The sequence below is a fragment of the Stylophora pistillata genome, chromosome 3 (assembly GCF_964205215.1).
Source record: "Stylophora pistillata chromosome 3, jaStyPist1.2, whole genome shotgun sequence".
Taxonomy (NCBI): domain Eukaryota; kingdom Metazoa; phylum Cnidaria; class Anthozoa; order Scleractinia; family Pocilloporidae; genus Stylophora; species Stylophora pistillata.
Window position 1 is genome coordinate 1,137,298 of NC_142521.1, and position 18,491 is coordinate 1,155,788.

The 18,491-nt window shown below is 38.5% G+C and overlaps 1 protein-coding gene across 7 annotated transcripts in view; it reads right to left on the reverse strand.

Moving 5' to 3' along the window:
• Positions 1–18,491, reverse strand: part of LOC111329513 (uncharacterized) — a 30,859-nt gene that overhangs the window by 845 nt on the left and 11,523 nt on the right. The window contains exons 1-21 of one of the 7 annotated variants that reach the window (XM_022934233.2): positions 17,906–18,170; positions 17,077–17,146; positions 16,515–16,868; positions 16,045–16,101; positions 15,405–15,543; positions 15,018–15,089; positions 14,512–14,583; positions 13,752–13,823; positions 10,310–10,381; positions 9,562–9,633; positions 9,396–9,467; positions 9,107–9,184; positions 7,634–7,705; positions 6,387–6,458; positions 6,015–6,086; positions 5,631–5,702; positions 5,084–5,155; positions 4,622–4,696; positions 4,113–4,288; positions 2,402–2,527; positions 211–1,743 (exon numbers count right to left, since the gene is read on the reverse strand). In XM_022934233.2, the coding sequence (XP_022789968.1) occupies positions 211–1,743; positions 2,402–2,527; positions 4,113–4,288; positions 4,622–4,696; positions 5,084–5,155; positions 5,631–5,702; positions 6,015–6,086; positions 6,387–6,458; positions 7,634–7,705; positions 9,107–9,184; positions 9,396–9,467; positions 9,562–9,633; positions 10,310–10,381; positions 13,752–13,823; positions 14,512–14,583; positions 15,018–15,089; positions 15,405–15,543; positions 16,045–16,101; positions 16,515–16,868; positions 17,077–17,125 (3,379 nt within the window). In that variant the 5' untranslated portion in view covers positions 17,126–17,146; positions 17,906–18,170. Of the gene's footprint in view, positions 1–210; positions 1,744–2,401; positions 2,528–4,112; positions 4,289–4,621; positions 4,697–5,083; positions 5,156–5,630; positions 5,703–6,014; positions 6,087–6,386; positions 6,459–7,633; positions 7,706–9,106; positions 9,185–9,395; positions 9,468–9,561; positions 9,634–10,309; positions 10,382–13,751; positions 13,824–14,511; positions 14,584–15,017; positions 15,090–15,404; positions 15,544–16,044; positions 16,102–16,514; positions 16,869–17,076; positions 17,147–17,829; positions 18,172–18,491 lie in introns of those variants that run through there. The other 6 variants (XM_022934232.2, XM_088752481.1, XM_022934237.2 and 3 more) reach the window with 6 other exon arrangements.

Consider the following 18,491-nt stretch of genomic DNA (forward strand, 5'->3'; position numbering starts at 1 on the left):
TGTTCTGTGGAATAAATGATTCTTGAGGAGCGCCTTTATCATCATGATCAAGTTATTACAGCTATAGTATCATTTACCTACATTGAAAATATGAACTTCTTTCCCTTTTCAAACGGGAATTTCAATGAGAATGAGTTCATTGACTCGTAGTGTCGGGATATCACTAGTTTTTCTACATGATACATTTAGTACATAAACTTAAATTCTTACCTGCCATGACGGCTATAACGGTTACATTTACAGCCACCAATATGACCGAAACAAAAGTACTGTCTCTTTCTCTATGGCTGTCCAAGGAAGCCTCATCAATCGGTATTTTTAATAGCATCCCAACGTTTAAGGTAACAAAGTTAGCGAGGAGTGCCACAATCTGCAACCAGTGTTCAAACGTGTCCCGGATGGGCTTGAAATAAGCCACCAAAATAGTGTAAAACCCGGATGTTATGGCAGCTGCACCTAAGTAACTCCGTGTGTTAGCTCCCATAAGAAAGAGTATTGACGTCACCCACACTTTTCTGATCAGTTCGAAAATTTCCCAAAACCAACACTGCCGAGCGTAATTTTCGTACAGGAAACTGAGACCAATAGACATTTCCCTTCCTTTACGATCCTGGGTTTCCGCCTGGTCATAGATCCTTCTATTGAAGAACCTCCATAGTAGCCAGAGTACTGCAATAGGTACAACTACAACAGGTAGAAGTAAGAAATAAACAGCTATTGTATATCTGTTGTACTTCTCAGTAAAACATTGGACTGTGAAGTCGGCGCGCAAGAAGGACTGACACACGTCTTTGCTGGAGCAAATCTGCTGACATGTTGGGGACAGAAAGCTTAAGATGGTGGCACAAGTCCAGGGGTAAGTCACAAAAACCAAGAGGGAGACAACTCGATAGACCTGAGTTCTTTCAGCGGACAGAGATTCAGTCAGGTCCACATTATGAAGCCTCTTTTTAAGAAGCAGCAGTTTTCTAAGCTGGTAGATAAGGGTTGCTAGAGTGAGAAGTGCCGTATGTAGCCCAACAACTGTTAGTAATCTGGTGTACGCGTTTACTGTTACTCCATCGATGATACACTGCAACGGTATAATATCCAGTAGGTTCAGCTGTATTATGTTGGCATAATGCACAAGCGTCCATAACGCCCTTGGCCATTCAACATAAGAAAACGTGTTTAAGGTTCCATATGTGACTTGGTAAAAGCCGATAACAATCTTAAGACGAGCTAGCATCATGTCAGTCACTTTTCTACCGGATGCACAAGTTTTCTTCCTTCCCAAAAAAACGCTGGCCGCAAGAAAAGCACATATGATGGTGATACCACTCACTTGCAAAACGAACCAGAGTAGTATAGGACATTTGCGACAGCGGTTGAGCAATTGGTAATGTCCTTTACTGCAGACAGCGCATAATGGACCCTCGTATCCACGAGAACATCTCGACTCCATGCCTCCAAGACATGCCTCTGTTACTGAGCATTCGTAAACCGGCGGCACTGTTCCTCGAAATCTGAGAAGTTTGTACGAGTCATTTTCTACTAAGAGATCTGCTGAGAATTTTTGGTATTTCATGAGACTCTCGTTCGATGGCCATTTCCAATAGAATCCTGGCTTTAGTCTTGCTGACTCGTTTTGGCATGAAAGTCCATGTGATGGACATTGCATGCATTGGCCAAATCGATCCATTCGATAAAAATTCGGTAGGCACTCGCACCCTTTATAGCCAGCAAACTTTGTATATTGGGTACCTGTAACCAAAAACGTTTTTTATTATGTGGAAAAACACCAACAAGTATTTTTTTGTACAACGTATAAGATTAGAGTCATCAATGATAAACGCTAGTGGAACTAACTAGAGCCGCCGTCTGAGTCTTAGCACAGAAGCCAAAGAAATAGAAAAATGTACGTTTCTGCTAACTCAGAAAGTAATCTCGGTGACCTATCTTTATTACTGCATTTCTCGAGAAAGAGACTTTTCGGGATTATTTAAGGAAAGTTTAAAATCGACCTGTTCGATAACTTTTTCCTGAAAAATCGTCAAGTTAAGTGGCCACCAAGGTGAATACCTAAAATTCTGCACGCATGCGCCCTAATGTTTAACTCTCAGAAAGTCGATGGTAGGAACTAGCGAAGAATTATCAAATCCTGTTTTGACGTTAACTTCTTAACCATTAAGCAAGAACAGAGGCGACAACAAAATTAAATATTGTTAATTATGCAGCTAACCTGGTACAAAAACCTGTTTTCTGACCTTGAATAATTTAGAGTGAAAGGGAAGGGGCTTAGAAGAATGCTTCAAGAATCTTCGCTCGACTTCACAGCGACCACCTCATTAATATACGTTTTCTTTGGCCAATAGCTCGTAGAACGATTTCTACCATTATTTTAATTTATCGCCGTACGAACCTTGAGGACACAAAACACAATCTGTAATGGCTTTTCCTGGAGTGGATTCCAGTGTTACAAAGTGACCTAAAGGGCAATGTTTACATCCAGTACCAGAATAGGCCAGTTCATCTTGATAAAAGCCACCTGTGGGACGAGTGTGACGATAATTGTTTTATTGTTAAACAGGAAAGCCAAGGATCATTACAAAGACTGCCAATCATAGAATCGTATAAATGGGGAGTTCAAGCTTAAAAAAGCTCTGTCTTGGTAAGACATCGTTGGTTAGTCTGTTTTTTGATTATCTGGCTTGGCATTGTAGACGATATAAGGCGCGCTCGCTCTGATTGGCTAAGGAGGAGATCAGAGAAGAGGAATTTTACAGCGGTAATGTCGTACGGGCCTATAATGAATTATGCAAACTGGGAGATCACAAAATGTCAAACAAGTACCGCAGCGGTTCTTTTCGTTCTTTGAAAACAAAACCATGAAGGCCTATTAATAGTCAGAGAGTGGATTCAATTTAATATCACCTATTTGAAACCGAGAGTGAGGTTGTGTCGGGAAAATCTCAAACGTAGGCCTTGCCGTAATGATTTCGTTATCACTTGGTCAATACAGCTAGGCCGTGGTTTGAGATTTTCCCGTAACGACCGAACGGTCGAGTTCATTAAGAAATGAAAAATTTTTTCCGTTAGTTGAAGTACTTTTTTTTGTTTTCTGTATGCATTCCATCCCCGGACACCCAGGGGCTGTGAGTCGATTTCTTCTGCCCTAACTTGAAATCCACTCACCGCCCCTGGGTCTCCAAGGATGTATGCTTTCCAGTTGCCTTGAAAATCGGACACAATTTCTCTCATCAAGTTGTGACACCATTCTACTGAAATACTTTTATAAGGTTCTTAGAACCATATTTCCCGAAAATCAGTATGTTTTGTTGACGGGATACGCAATACGATGGTGTAGTTCCCTGATAGCGCATTTCTATCGTGGGCTTGAGTCGATAAATCAAGAGGTAAACAAGAGCATTGCCGGAAGTAAATTGATGACTTCCGCTTGAATAAATCTTTAGTTTCTTCATTTCTAACCAACTGAGCTAATCGCCTCCCGGTTAGCTCAGTTGGTTAGAGCGCTGGACTGTTGTGCGGGAGGTCGAGGTCGATGGTTCGAGCCCCGACCGGACCAACACTCAAGGTCTTAAAATAATTGAGGAGAATGCGCTAGCTTTCTTTAATATCAAGAAATGGATAGACATTCTAGTCTTCTCGGATAAGGACGAATGAACCGTAGGTCCTATCTCCTGCATCTATTAAGTACTTAATTTGGTTAAGCAGGGGACGTTAAAGAACCCACTCACGAGATACTGTGATGTGGTCTGGCCTGTTTACTGGGAATTGGCGGGGAGGGGACATCTTCAAATAAGTTTCCTTCGATTGTTTGTAAACTGCTGATGCAGTCCGGCCACATTTCCCCGAAAAGTGTTGTGATGCTCATTTGATCATATCCACATGTTAATTTGCGCAATATAAATATTGAATTATTATTATTATTATTATTATTATTTCTTAAGCGAAGTAATAAACAACTTAATAACCACGGCCTTTCGGTCGTTACTTGAAAATCTCAAACCTTGGTCCTTGCAGTATTGAACTCGCTATCGCCCTGTCAATACGGCAAGATTTTCCCGTAAAGATCTCAATCTCGGTTATTTAAGTAGTTAGTAATCAACTACCTGCAGGGCATGCAGTGCAGGTCCCTTGCATCCCTTCATATGTTCCAAGAGGACAAGGATTACATAGATAATCTTGCACACTTCCCACAGTCAGTTTACATACGAATCCCAAGACAAAGCCTCCAAGTTGACTGGGGACTGATACATTATAAATGATAACTTCCTGAGCAGGAGTCCTGTGGGGAAAAATAAAACCCACCAAATATCATCCGGCAATGTTTGCAGATTAGGAATGTTTATATTCACCAAACGTGGCTTTAATTATGAGTGCCATCCTGCACATGATGAATTACAAATTATCATCATAACAATACATAGCTTGTCGCATCAAAAAGAATCTAAAACTTGGAGACTGGGTGTGAGTTATCTGTAAATAAGGCCAGGAGCTTAAATATTCTACCGCTTAACTTCGAGTTTATTTGAAATCTAACCATCCAAAAGAAGAAGAAAAAAACACAACTGAAACACAGAGGTTAATTATCGTGCCTCAAAAACAATGAACTCCTCACAGGTCTATCACCAAGTCCCGTGGTCCTGACAGATCATTAGGTGAAAGTACATCGATAGATGTGAAAACCAAGATCCTGTTGTGATGAGTGAATAAAAAAAATATTTATCCAGTCGACATATATGACCAAATAGCAGGAGATATAATGACCCCAAACATTGTCATTCAACACATTAATTCATTACTTCTTGAGAAATTGTGTGAGAAATCGATCGGTGATATAAACACTTGTCAATTCAATGAGCCTCTTTGCAATTAAACGCGTTGCTATCACAATACTAACGAATAAAAACTCTGAACTGAACTGTGTAATAACGGTTAGTAAACAGTAACAGTCATTGACACAACAATTTGATTGACACCTCAACTTTCTGCTTTTTCTCCTTAGTCCCCTTGGGAACTCTGCTTTAGTCTCATTGTCTTAGTATGAGCCGCAAAAGAGATGTCTTTGGTCTTAGCTTACAGATATTGCAAATCCGGCGTTGTTGAGAAAGCTCTTTCTGATATACTGCGTAATGGATTGTATGCTAGATTGCTAAAATAATTCAGAAATTGGACAGCAATGATTAGAACTCTTAAACATCCGCGGGTAAGTAGCTTATTGCCTGAGTTTGCTAGAGCCTGGCAAGGAAATATGGAGTTTGGGTCGAAGAACGGATGGAGAAACTCAGACACAATGCTATTGATCATGTGACTTCTGGGGCCTGCCCAGTCTCCTCTATCACATTTTAATAGAACACAAGCTTTATGTTTTGTTTGCACATTTATGGTCATGTTACAATACTATATAGAATTCCCTCTTATTTAAGTGCATGTTTTCGCATAATTTTTTAAAAGGTAATGCCTGAAATTCCCCTCAGACCTGAAACGGGATTGTGCGATTACAGGTGTCCACAATTAAAATCAAAGTCAATTACTGATTACATCCTTGCCGATCAACAAATGCATCAAGAAAAACTTTCTTAATATCGCCAAAAATATCAGCCTTTAACAAATGATCTCTCACTTACATGAGCTTAATGGAAGGAAGGTTAAAGAAGCAGTGACTATCGACTCTTGCGATCCGGTTTCTTGAAAGATCGCTGAAAAAGGAAATGAACCCCGGCGAATTAATTTTCTATCTTTGCTATACATAGAAAGGTGGAAGGAACCTTGAGATACCGCAAGTGTTTCACTGATCTCTGAAATTTTCAGCTAACTCAAGACTCAAATTTCAGGCCGTTTACACATTGAGTTTGAACTCCTCCTTCCCACCATGCTAAGCGCTGATTTTCATGAGACGTCATGTAATTTACACAGCGAGTTGTAAGTTCTATTATTTCATGCCTGGCTAAATATATAAATCAGCATGCAAACAAACCCTACACTAAAAATAAAGCATTCATTTTACGCACAGGTAAAAAAGATAGTTCATGTTGCTAAAAGTCCCATTTGATAGTAGAGAAATCTTGTTGCCTCCTAGCAATCTAAGGGCAAACACACAATTAAAGACAAATGAAAACGTGAATTATGATCATCATCCCTGATTGGGAATCAAAAGTGACCAGCAGCTAGGGTAAACATGACTATAAAGCAATTTATAAGGAACAAGTGATAGAAACTTCACAGCTTTTTAGTCCAGCTCATTCACCTTTTTAAATTTCTACTCGTTGCGATTCAAGATTGCTTTAGGCAAGGATAAACTCAGGATATAATTAGATAGGAAACCCAAGCTCCACGAAAAGTACAAAATGCTTGGCCTAGACCGAACTTGACAGGCAACTCACATGATATTAGCTCTGCCAAGGCCTTTGAACGCATCTTGGTGTACAGTCTCAATGTGGTTATTGGAAAGATCTCTGCAAGACGGTCAAAAAGTATGCACTAAACATGATTTTGATTACTTCTCTGGTAACACCGTATTCAAATGAGAGTAATGAAGGCTTTCGCTAATAGCAGGTTGGCTACTCCCAATCAACCTCGGGTCCAGCTTCCCGGAGGCCCATGATCAACTTCACAGCCCAGGATCCTCATGTGCCCGCGGTAAGCAGTGCAGTTTACTGCTTCCTTTTCCCCCCTTAGACGAGCTTATTTTTTCAAGCCTCGTGTTCCACTGAAACAATCCCACTTAACAGAAATTTGAGGATGAACCTGGTCCCCCTTTCAGGTCCTGTAAAGAAAGATGATGTCAGGCTTGACTGATTTCCCCCAAAAAAATGAAACACAGAGTTGAAAAAATTGTTCAGTCTCAAAACAGAATCGAGTATCACTATAACATTATTCATATCGAGTCACACAAAGGTCTTGACATGAATGCATTTAATCGCCTAACCAAAACTATTTTTAACAGTGCTGTGTCGGTGGGGGAGTAAAACTAGATAATTTGGTTGTATCAACTGAGTTGATACAACCAAATTGGCCACCGTAAAGAGTCTCAATTCTGACGTTTCGAGCGTTACCCCCTCATTATTCAATCCTTTGGTCAATATATGTGTAAAATTGATTCGACTACGAAGAGGGAGAGTTGGGTTTTGAGCGCTTTCAAAATAGTCGGTAACGGTCTCAAGAAACTGTTTAAAGCAACCTTAAATGAGCCACCGGACATAGTTCAGTGGCGGCTGCAGGCCGTTGTGTCGCTTGGTCGTGGGCGTTTAAGTTGACAACTGCCCGCCTTACCTTGGGGTTGGTCGTGGGACGTAGGCAGACTTTTTGGCAAATCCCATCATCAGATAACAAGAAATACTTTGATGCAAGTGCAAGATGCAAACTGATAAGTTGTCACTTTAAGAATGAGGAAAAGTGCGACGCACTTATCCTCATTTTTAAACTGACAACTTATCAGTTTTTTACACAGTAAAAAGAAATTACAGCGACGAGGATTAGGTGGGTAAGGAATCGAAGACTATGCTCCAAGAAGCCCGAGTATTTAAATTTACGATTCTCCAATGTAACCTTTTTTTTTGTTTGTTTTATCAGCTCGATAGGAATACGTCCATGACCTGTAAATTGTAAATCAAATGGTATAGATACATACATTGATCCATCCACAGTTCTGTTGATAAATGCTTGAGATGGTATCTCAGATATCTGATTATGTCGCAAATTCCTAAAAATAGAAAACAACACGCTCTATATTTCGAATTGTAAGTTTCAAAAATAGCTGGTTTCTTAGGTTTGCTATAGTTACCTTTTCTCTCCTTAAACAATTATAACAGCAAAGTGGAAGAAAATATTCTCATGTGAGCTTGGAGAGTGCGTTACACAAAGACTCAGGATAAAACTGAGTGCATGACCTATAAGGAGGCACCATATTAATTAATCATTGTCATTACTAGTTTCGACTGATCACTGAGAATCTAAAATCTGTTTGATATTTGAGCATTGGGTGTATATGTTTCAGGCAAGACTCGTCATTCCGAATAAATTTTTAACTGCTAAGTTATTTACTCAAAGGTGGCCCAGAATAGTTTCGATTTAAAACCAATACAATCGTTGGGACAATCCAATGAGATAATGAGAGTGATAAAGCTTGGAGGAACGATGAAAATCAATTAGGTTGCTTCAGTTCAATGAAAATAAACTTAGTTAAAAAAAAATTTACTGAAAGGACATTAGTTCGATCTCGAGTTTCTTCTAGCGAGTCACGAATTCCCTTCCCTTTCCCTCGTAAGTTGAAGCCAAATTTTACAAACAATTTAATCGTCACACTGCAAATTCAGAAGCGAACATAATTCAGCCAAGGTGTCTTATCTGCTTTTCAAGATGTACCTTTTAGAAGCCTTTTTACCCTTCTCACTTTCCTTTTTTTTATTTCACATGAGCACTGAGACGGGAAACTATTAATAGCGTGATGGTCAACTTTATTCCCATGCACCCTGTTAAGCAATATTTGGCATTTTATTTCAACTGTATCAATACAATGAAGAAAAAAATTTCCTCTGTAAAGCTACATCTTAAAGGTATTTACAGACTTAAACCATCCTCTTTTCATTATGGGGATTAGATTCTAAAAGAAACTGTGGTGCCGGGTCGGTTGGGGAGCATAGCAGGGTCAATTTGGTTTTATCGACTGAGTTGAAATATCAACTTTGAAACTCTTTACGGTGGCCAATTTACATTATAAACTCAGTTAATAAAAACTAAAACGGCCTTTTTCAAGTTTCTGAACAAGTTAAGGAAACGTCAAACAACTCCCCTCCCTTGAATGAAACATTTCCATTTCGCTCGAATAGGCGTCCTCCTGTATCATTCAAGTTTGTTTGAAGTTTTTCACTGTATAACTGTGAAGCTAAGTTTTAAAAACACTCCGTATTCTCCTTGGAAGGCTACGTTAATAGCTTATTCCGATCTTGGACAAATGCGTCAAAATGTTTATGTGTAGTCTTAGTCAAACATTTCATCTATAGAAATGGCTGCCTCTCAATTGGAAAGGAAAGTAGTTTTAAATAGTTAGTTTTAAATAGTCTCCTTTCCTGAATTCGTTATATTACACAAAATATTTCCTCACAAAGAATAAAGAAAAAAGGACGTCACCAAAGACGGAGTGTCAACTGATAAATCCTTCAAATGATTGTTCGACAAATCCCTAAAATGAATTCAACGAAATATGTTATTCTATTAGTAGGTGAGCCCGTAGGCTGTAGAAGACCAGAGTTTTAACAATTTAATAGTATCATGAAACTCATTAAGTCTTCCTACAACATTGTTGCGAAATGCGAGGACAATGATACAAATCATTTTTTGATTGGGTTCGTGTTTTGTGGAAAAAATCAAATCACCTTTTGTTTAGTACTCACACGTAAAAAAGGATTTGTAAACCCACAAAAGTATTGGGATGAAGATGTTCCAACTCGTTTCCTGAGAGGGATCTATAGGGGCAAATGAAAATCGTCACTCTAATTTCCTGAAGTCGGAAATAGATTAATGTAGAATTGTATCTGGTCAAAACTAAGTGGTTCTTACAGCTCCAAAAGCAAGGAATTTTTCTGGAAAACCCCCTCGTCAATTTGTGATATATAGTTCCTGTTTAGATTTCTGAAAAGAGGTACAGCAAGGTGAACATATGGCACATGTTAATAAACAGAGGACACTTGAAATCATCATATATACGATCTGACAAAGTTATCAGAAATGGCTAATCATTAGCAGGATCTGATCTTCCATTTGATTTGCCAATAAACCCAAAGAAAATATTCAACAATTATTTTACAGAATGGGACGATCACAATGTTAATTGGTTCATCCGAATAATAACCCTTTTGTGATGTTGGGAGATGACTCAAAACTAAGGCTTGTTTATAACATATATTTTTGCGGTAGTCCTTCGCTCTGCATTAGCCAAAACAACTTGAAAAAAATAAGAATAGGGAGAGCTTTCTTATGACATGCGACTTCTGGTTATTTCTGCCCGATTTTCCATTTTATCATTTGTAATCTCATTGGTGCACCTTCCATTCTAGTGAACTTTAATTTTCTTAATGTTTTTCAGTATATCCTAACAAATTTCTTTCGCAACTTCCTTTTATTCAGGCAAGGCATAATCGGAAGGTCGCTCATTCAGTCTACTAAAACGGCATGATGCTGAACGAAGCTGACGACGATGTAAACTTGCTACGGGAGAGGAGGGTACGTGAGATTATACCTATCACTAAATGCTTTGTAAAGTTAAAAACGTGTAAATAGTTGATGGTATCGTAAAACTTTGACTTACAGAATTTGAAGCCAACTGAGGTTTCGAAAAGAATTTTTGTCAAGACTTGTTAACAGATTCTCAGCCAGGTTTCTATATCAGGATTAGACAGCATCAATATTGACACAGACTTATGCTGAAAAAGCTCCATATAAGTCCTTATAATTTTATTATAAGAAAGTGTATGGAGCTCTCCGAGATACTTACAGTGCAAGCCCCATGTGTCTTCTCATGAACTCGCATTTTGACCCAAGTTTCCGTTTTTAAAAAGCAGTCTTTAGTAAGTCTTGACCCAGGACGGTTGTCATACGATGTAGTCACTTCCGAGTCGATCACAATGTTGTTGATTGCGTATGCAAACCGCTGTTCTTTTCGAGCGAGAAGGTCGACAGGCTAAGCGTCGGATCGTAAAGCACAATACACATACCGGGTTATAGAGGAGGCAACAGCGAAATGCTCACGGATTACATCATTGAAATGCACCATGAATCACGGCTGAAACATCTACCGATTGTATCGCAGTCTTGTGCTTCATAACCGGACGCATAATCACTCGACCTTCTCGGCAGAGAAAGACCACCAGCATACAGTGGAAATGTCACGATCCAAATCAGGTTAGGAGTTTTTCCACGAGAGGACCGGGAAGGTGTGACACATAATATCTGACCGATTTCTTTTTTAACTTTAACAGTTTATGAGGGTTACTAAGTTATTGAAGAATCCAGAGTAGTTCAGGATCCCGGCTAATCCCTGGGGTATTAGAGCCCCCGCATCAAAACGTTTTTAGAGAAATTCAAAGGTCTTGAGAAACAGTTCGATTTCGGGCGTACCTCAACTAAGCTAGAGAGGGAGTCAGACCATGACAGAATCAAAGCAAAGTGTGAAGACACCAGTAAAACTACCACGGGAGGTTATGTACTAAGTGCAGCCGTTGGTGGTGAACTATCAACAAAACAGAATCGACTGCGGCATAGCTGACAGTCCATTTTTAGATGGGGTTGGGCTTTCAAGAAGTCGAAGAAATCTACCAGATTTTTCCAACAAGTGCATTCCTTTTTACAAGAGATATTCTTACAAAGAGAAGAAACCGATTACAAGGCAAATCCTACTGATGTTGCACCTAAAAGGAAGCGTCTAAGATCAGAAAATGAAGACAAATTGTTGACCAAGGAGGAATTGCTTTTAGTTGCTTGCAATTGCGAGATATTTCAGCAGGCTGTCAGCCCTTAATTATAGACCGGTCTCTTAAATCGAGTTGTAAGTGCCTCCTTGGATGACGAATATACGATCAACACGTCAACAAAGCTAAAGCGATCGAGATGAGATTTCAAATAAAAGGCGACCTCACGTGATTGGTAGATAATCTTCTTCTTGTAAGTAGCCTATGGAATCATTGGCTTCAGCGTGAAACAAAATGAGGCCTTTATGCCATTAAAAGGGATTGATAATGAAAAAATGGACCGATAAAACACTTCATTTTTAGAAACAACACATTGAGAAACCTCTTCTTACCTTATCATTCAGCAATCGAACTCTTACTAGACCTTTTTCAGATTACCAGCGTGCAAACTTTATTCATCAGAGCTCAGTGGTCTTTTTTTTCTGAATTAAAGTAAGGTTAAATGTATCAAGAGCAACTGTTACATACTGTACCTAAAATTCTATGGAGGCTCCTCCTAGTTTCCCACGGATGAAATAATTTTGTGGCGTATTGAGCATAATTATAATGGGCATATAAAGTGTTTAATTTCTGTATATTACTTTTGGCAAACTTTGTTGTCAACTTCCGACATCCATAACTCAATTCGGTAATGTTTAACGCATCTATGGTTATGTACATACTTTAAGAATCATTGTTTTCAATGAATTGTGTCAGCGCTACAGAATTTTTATGAGAAGTGACTCCTTAGCTCAGCTTAGACATTAGTATCACATCAACTAACGTCGGCGATCCAATCCTCAAATTGAAATTGACTGAGCTTCAGTTTATGACCAAAAACTGCATTAATTAACGTCAGAGGTCACCCTAGTTCAGAGGGATGGGATTACGAATGTATTGGAGGCCAAAATGATTTTTTTGTTGCTCACAAGCAATATAATAGGTCTTTTCTGAGGTGATATGTTCGTCAACATACAATGTTCCCCATCAGAAATATTTTCAATTAAAAAATCCATTTTTTGCTTTCTTCGAATAGTTGCGTGACACAGTTAATTAGTAACTGCTCTAAATTAGCAGAAATTATAACAAATATATGAAAATATATATAGTTCAAACAACAGATATAAATAGTTCAAACAGCCATTGGAAAAAATATTAAAAAAAATTCCATCGCATTCTGTTAGTGCGAGAGAGGAAGATTCGTTGGAAGTACATTTTTCAAGCTAATTTTAGTTTTTTACCGCTAGGATTTGATGTGGGGGTTTTAATACCCGTGGGACTAGCCAGGAGCCCGTACTACTCTGGAGTTGAAAACTAAGACTAGGTTTACACTAGAGGAAATTGTTCCGGATTCGTGATGAACCCGAAACGTTTTAGTACCGTACTGATTTTTCCGTTTACACGAAAGTGGACGAATCCGAAATAAAAACTCCCCGGTTTGGTCGTGTCTACGGAGATTTTGTAACCGTTTTTTTTCTCGAATCCGGATATTATTTCCGCCTGCAATCTTTTGAGTTTGCGGTGAAACCAAAATGGAGGGTCTGATGCTAACATTGCTGGCGGTTGCCTAATCTTGCTGCAGGTGCAGGCGATAAAACTTATCATGTGTACCGCAGTATTTCTGAGGAAACGCAAATTATTATTGCAAGGAAGTTTACCGTCAGCCACACTTAATCGCCGACGACGTAGATGGCTTGGCATCTATCCAACTCAAATTTGCCTCAGTGGCATCTGGATCTACTCTAGCCTTTTTTGGGGGAGGCATTTTCACTTTGTCGATCGAACGATAAAACAACACTGGGCTTGGTAACCATCTCCTTTAGAATGTTCCCGGAGTTGTTGTTGTGTGTAAACGGTCAGGAATACGAATATCCTTTCAGTGTAAACGCCTACGAATCCGAATATTCCAAAATTGATGAATCCGGAAACATTTACGAATCCGGAAAACTCTCCTCTAGTGTTAACCTAGATTAAGTGAAAGTTTGAAAGAAATCGATGACGTGGCATGTGTCACGCTTGCCTGGTCCTCTCGGGGACAGATTCTTAAAACTACATAGAAAACAAACGATGAAACTTCATTTTGATGATGAGCCATGAATAATCAAAACCTTTGTACCAATTTTTTCGCAATTCTGCCAGTAGATGATCTCACTATAACTTTGCACCTTTCGTGTAAACATTTTGTAGTGAAAAGGCCATCCTGGAGTGCGAGTAGATATACGTTCACTTGAACTTCATGATACGGAATTGATCGAAATCATCAGCAACCGCAGCTAACAAGTAAATTCAACCCCAATAACTTACAATTCTTCCAGAGAGTTAAGTCCAGCCAATGTTTCATAGAAGATGTTTGATATAAGGTTCTGGGACATATCGCTGATAAATAAGAAAAAAGTGGTGCTTGATTCTTGAATTACTCTCTCAATGATAGCATTATTCAGTTGAAGCTGTATGACACTTTTTTATTTAAGCATATAGGTCACTCATGTCAACCTGTATGTTATTAGAACTTCAGTGGAACCCCGCCTTCCAGCCATCTCAGTAACACGGTCATCCAGCAAAACTACATTTCCTTATAAAGACCCTCGTTAAAGTGGTCACTCTTCAATACGGCTAACGACACCATTTTAAAATCCCAAACAGCAGAAACCTTTACCGCCAGTGGCCCCAAATTTAGAAAACGAAACGCCTCTGACATGTCATTCCAATGATCTCTGTCATTTACGAATCAAACAGCCGATTTACATTACATAGTAAGCAACACTCCTCCCTATTTTCATTACAACAATAATAAAGGAAGTAATTCTTGACGCTAACTTTTACTTAGGCAAACTGACCCTGCCCCAGTAATACAGCCACCTTGTTGATAAGGCCAGTTTGTTTATAAGGCGCAATGGTCATTGTATTAAAGGTTCCACTGTACCGTACTTGAATAGACAAGCCTAGTTCCACGAAAGGGTTGTGTCAGAAGGGTACTGAGCTCCTAATTTTAGAGTATTTTCTATTGATTAAACGATACCGTTAGTTAAATAGCATTTAAAAAAGAAAGCGTAATTCAACTTACAGTTCGTGCAGATTATTCAAATTCTTGAAAGTATAATTGAAAATAGTTTCGATCTTATTGTTAGCAAGATGTCTATGAAAATAAAATAAAAAACTAAATCAAAGGTCATTATTATTTGAGATAATCGCCTAGAAGTTCAATCCTGATCTGTTAAACCCCAATGTACAATAACCGTTAACTAAAAGACAATCTTCATTACTTTCATACTTTTCAGTTAATAGCTATTTTAATGATGGATTATCTAGTAAATAATTATTCATTAGTTATGACAGTTCTCTGTGTAACGTAGCATTAAATTTCATAAAAAAAGATGATCAGGTTATTTCCAACAGTAATCTCGTCCTCTCACATTCTTTGGTTCGTGCCGCTTCGTGCTACAACTTTTGACGCGAAATTAAATTTTAAGATTCATGAACCGTTATGTCTAATAACAGGAGATCATGCCCCGAAAATAAATATCGATGACTAATTAAATAGTCACACATATTGAAAAATAGTTTTCTCACAAAATTCCGAGTTCTTCGAGACCAGCAAAGTCAGCATTTTGAATCCTTCGTATTTCGTTGCCGCTCATGTCCCTTAAAAGAAGATGTAAAACAGAGGCAAAAATGTCAGTGGAACGGGAAAATAAACATATGTTAGTTTTTTTTTAAGTATCATCAGTTCTAAGCCTTTCAAAAGGTTGACATCTCGACAAAGACAAATTTTGATAAATTGACTCTCCTTAAAAGACTACAGACTCCAGCCAAATGCTAACTTGTCACCGTGAATTGCCCTATGCCGAAATGCCAGCTATACTTTTTTTTTGGTAGCGATTTTTTTCAGCTACACCGATTAAAACTGGCTCATTTAAAAACATATGTAGACACACCGCAAATAACAAGTGAACGTACAGCAGTATGGTGATACTAGAGTGGTTTACGTCAGAGACAGAAGACAGCTTCAAATCTGAGCAATCCACCCTGAGATATAACAACTCCATGTCGCTTTCAACTCTAACACATTTACACTTTTTATAGTGATTCCTTAGCCCTGCGGATCCAAATGTAAAATAGTTAGAGTGTTGCCTCATCGCAATCGATGCCTGGAAAATACCCACTTAATGTCAAAAGAGGTGATCAATTGGATATCTCTTCCTATAAAGAATGTCGGTCATGCTCTCCTTCGTGGAAGTTAGGGTCAAGGGTTAGGGTATATCCATGTAAATATTTAGGTTTGTTAAGCATCAATTCAGAATAAGATGACGAATCATTGTCGGGGTAACAGCAGGTAAGTACATCAGTATTATGCATCTACACAAATATGTCTCTTCGTGTGTGTCTCGTCTTTGATTCCGCGGTGTCCGGCCTCACTTAACACAAAACCTTGAAGCTGTGTTTTAGCAATAATTATTAGTGCTGCTTTGAAACCAAGAAATAGGTAGAGATAAACATAATCAGCGTTATTTGGATACTACCAGTGGTCGAAAGGTCGAATTTTCTGTCACTTGATGAGGCGATTACAACGTTTACCAAATCCTTTTACCGAACTTACCCGGACACGGCTGCGATATCCACCTTTTTATCTCTTCGACAAAACTGTGATTGAGAGCTGAAAAGGAGAAATAATACAAATGGGGCAGGACCTTAACACATTTCTTGTACAGCTGATACTAAATAACTCGCTCATTCCACAAACTTTGGAGGTGGTGTGGCCAGGTGGTGAAGGGCGCTGGACCTGTACTCTGGTGCTCCTAGGGGTTCAAGCCCTCAATTTCATGAATAATTTGAGATATGAGAATGTAACTGTCGAGAGATAGGGAGAATGTTCGTATCCGACCTCACCATTCGATCAGTGCTGCTTACACTCAGATATCCATAAAAATCATCATTTAGAAAAGATTGAAGGTAATCCACACAACTCGGAATCCATTCTCAACTCTTAATTTTTTTTCTATTCTTCATCCGCCCACCTCTAAAAACAGAAACGTTTTGTTCCTGTAGATTTCTGAGATATGTACTTACTAACTGTATCGTAGAAAACTTGAAATCCTGAAAATTCTAAGTGGCCATCAGTGTTCAAATAGATCTGTAAATGGGGACCTGTTGAAAACACAATCTTGTCTGATCTTTTCTCACCACAAATGCGCACGATGGCATCGCTGGATGGCAAGGGGCCATCCTGGACCAAAACAAAGTCAAATCCACATTCTTTAGAGGATTGCAGGTGAAATGAGGTGAAATTGAGTTTTATCTGATTTCCTCTCTCTGTTGATATGTTCCAAAGAATATTTAAATAGGGCGGATACACTCCTGGAAAGTTTGGGCTTGTCATTGTTCCATTGTTACCATAAATTTCATGAGAGACCCTGAGAATTCCTGTTTAAGGAGAAAGAGCAAAGTGAATTTTTTATAGATTTTAATCGAAAGTTTAATCTAAGTTTAATCTGCAATTGTGGGTGAGGATGGTTTACATTTCTATACACGTTGTAGCACTATCGATACCAAGGAATAAAGTAAAGTAACGATTTAAAATCATAGTAGGTTTAAAGTGTAATATTCCTCTCATAAGTGAAAGGTTGCTCACCGAAACATACTTGAGAGAAAGCTTGTATGACCATGAAGAAGAGTGACATATTTACACATCTGTGTTGAACCTGGCAAAAAAATTAACATTAACATTGACAACATAAAAAATGCTTAACTTCTATCGCTGGCAGAAGACATAACTCGTGTCAACTTAACTTGCTCAAAGAGTGAAACAGCGAGATTACGATAACAGAACAATTTCGGAAACTTTTGCAGTATAATCTCTCCTTAAATTAAAGTCTTTGAGATGTTTTGAATGTTGCGAAAGACTCGATTATCCCAAAGATGTAGCCATTGACTTGTTGGTTATTTGAAGATAAACGATTTGCATGTTAGCGTATTGTTCAATGAGGGAAAAACTCAAGCATCGTTACAATAGTTTTGAAAGATGTTTTAAACCTGTAGGCTTGCAAATCAATGAATCTTTCCTCGTTTCATTAAAACTACAAAAATAGGTTTTCGGTCAGTGGTATAGCATAGGGTAGTATGTGATGTCTATACATACTGAGAACATATGACGGCGAAAAAACCATTTACATGCGACAACATAAGCATAGCACCGAGGGAAATGGAAATCAAAAAGTAGTCTACAACAACACCGTTCCAAACAAGGAGAAAAAGAGGAATGGTAAGAGATAGAGAAGTAAAAAGCCATTTCACAACAGCAAATTGTAGCACTGGTCAACACAATGCATCACAGACAATCACCAAAAGAAATAGCCCAGAGAAAGCATCACGAACCACTACACACCTCAAATGTCTCATATTTTCTACGCCCGGTTGTTGTGATAGACAACATACACAAGGAATAGTAAATCACAACTTGCCTGTCGGTTTGTGTCCTTCTTCTACACTGAGGCCAATCCTCTTAAACTCAGTTATCAGCTTTTGCTTCTTTTAAATGCTCCCCTTTTTTTCATTATTTTGGCTTGGTTTTGTAATGAGTTGTTTAAATTTAAAAAGAGTCAAAATTACTTGGTCGTTACAAAAAAATACTCAAAGGAAGCAGCTGCAAAACGTTAAATTTGTGTTTCTCAAGGTGGTTCAAGTGATTTATATAAAATCAGCCTCAAATACAAATGGAACAATTTAATATGTGAAAATCTAGTAGCTTTTGCTAATAGATACGCGACAGAATTGTTTTCATGCACAACACCTGCTAAATTATTACTGAAAATCTCTTCTTCGACATATCACAAATACTCTTTGATATTATTAGCCGATTTCCTCCAGTAATATCCCATTGTCATTCTCCTACTGATCGGAGTCAGGAGCCCAATGGGCTCCTGTCAGAGTTTGAAATGAAATAAAATTATATTTTGTCTGTCTTGTATTCCACAGGAGCACAAAACAAAACAATTCTGGGAAAATTTTGCATGAACCGTTAAAATCCTCTTCAGATCTTTTCAGTCG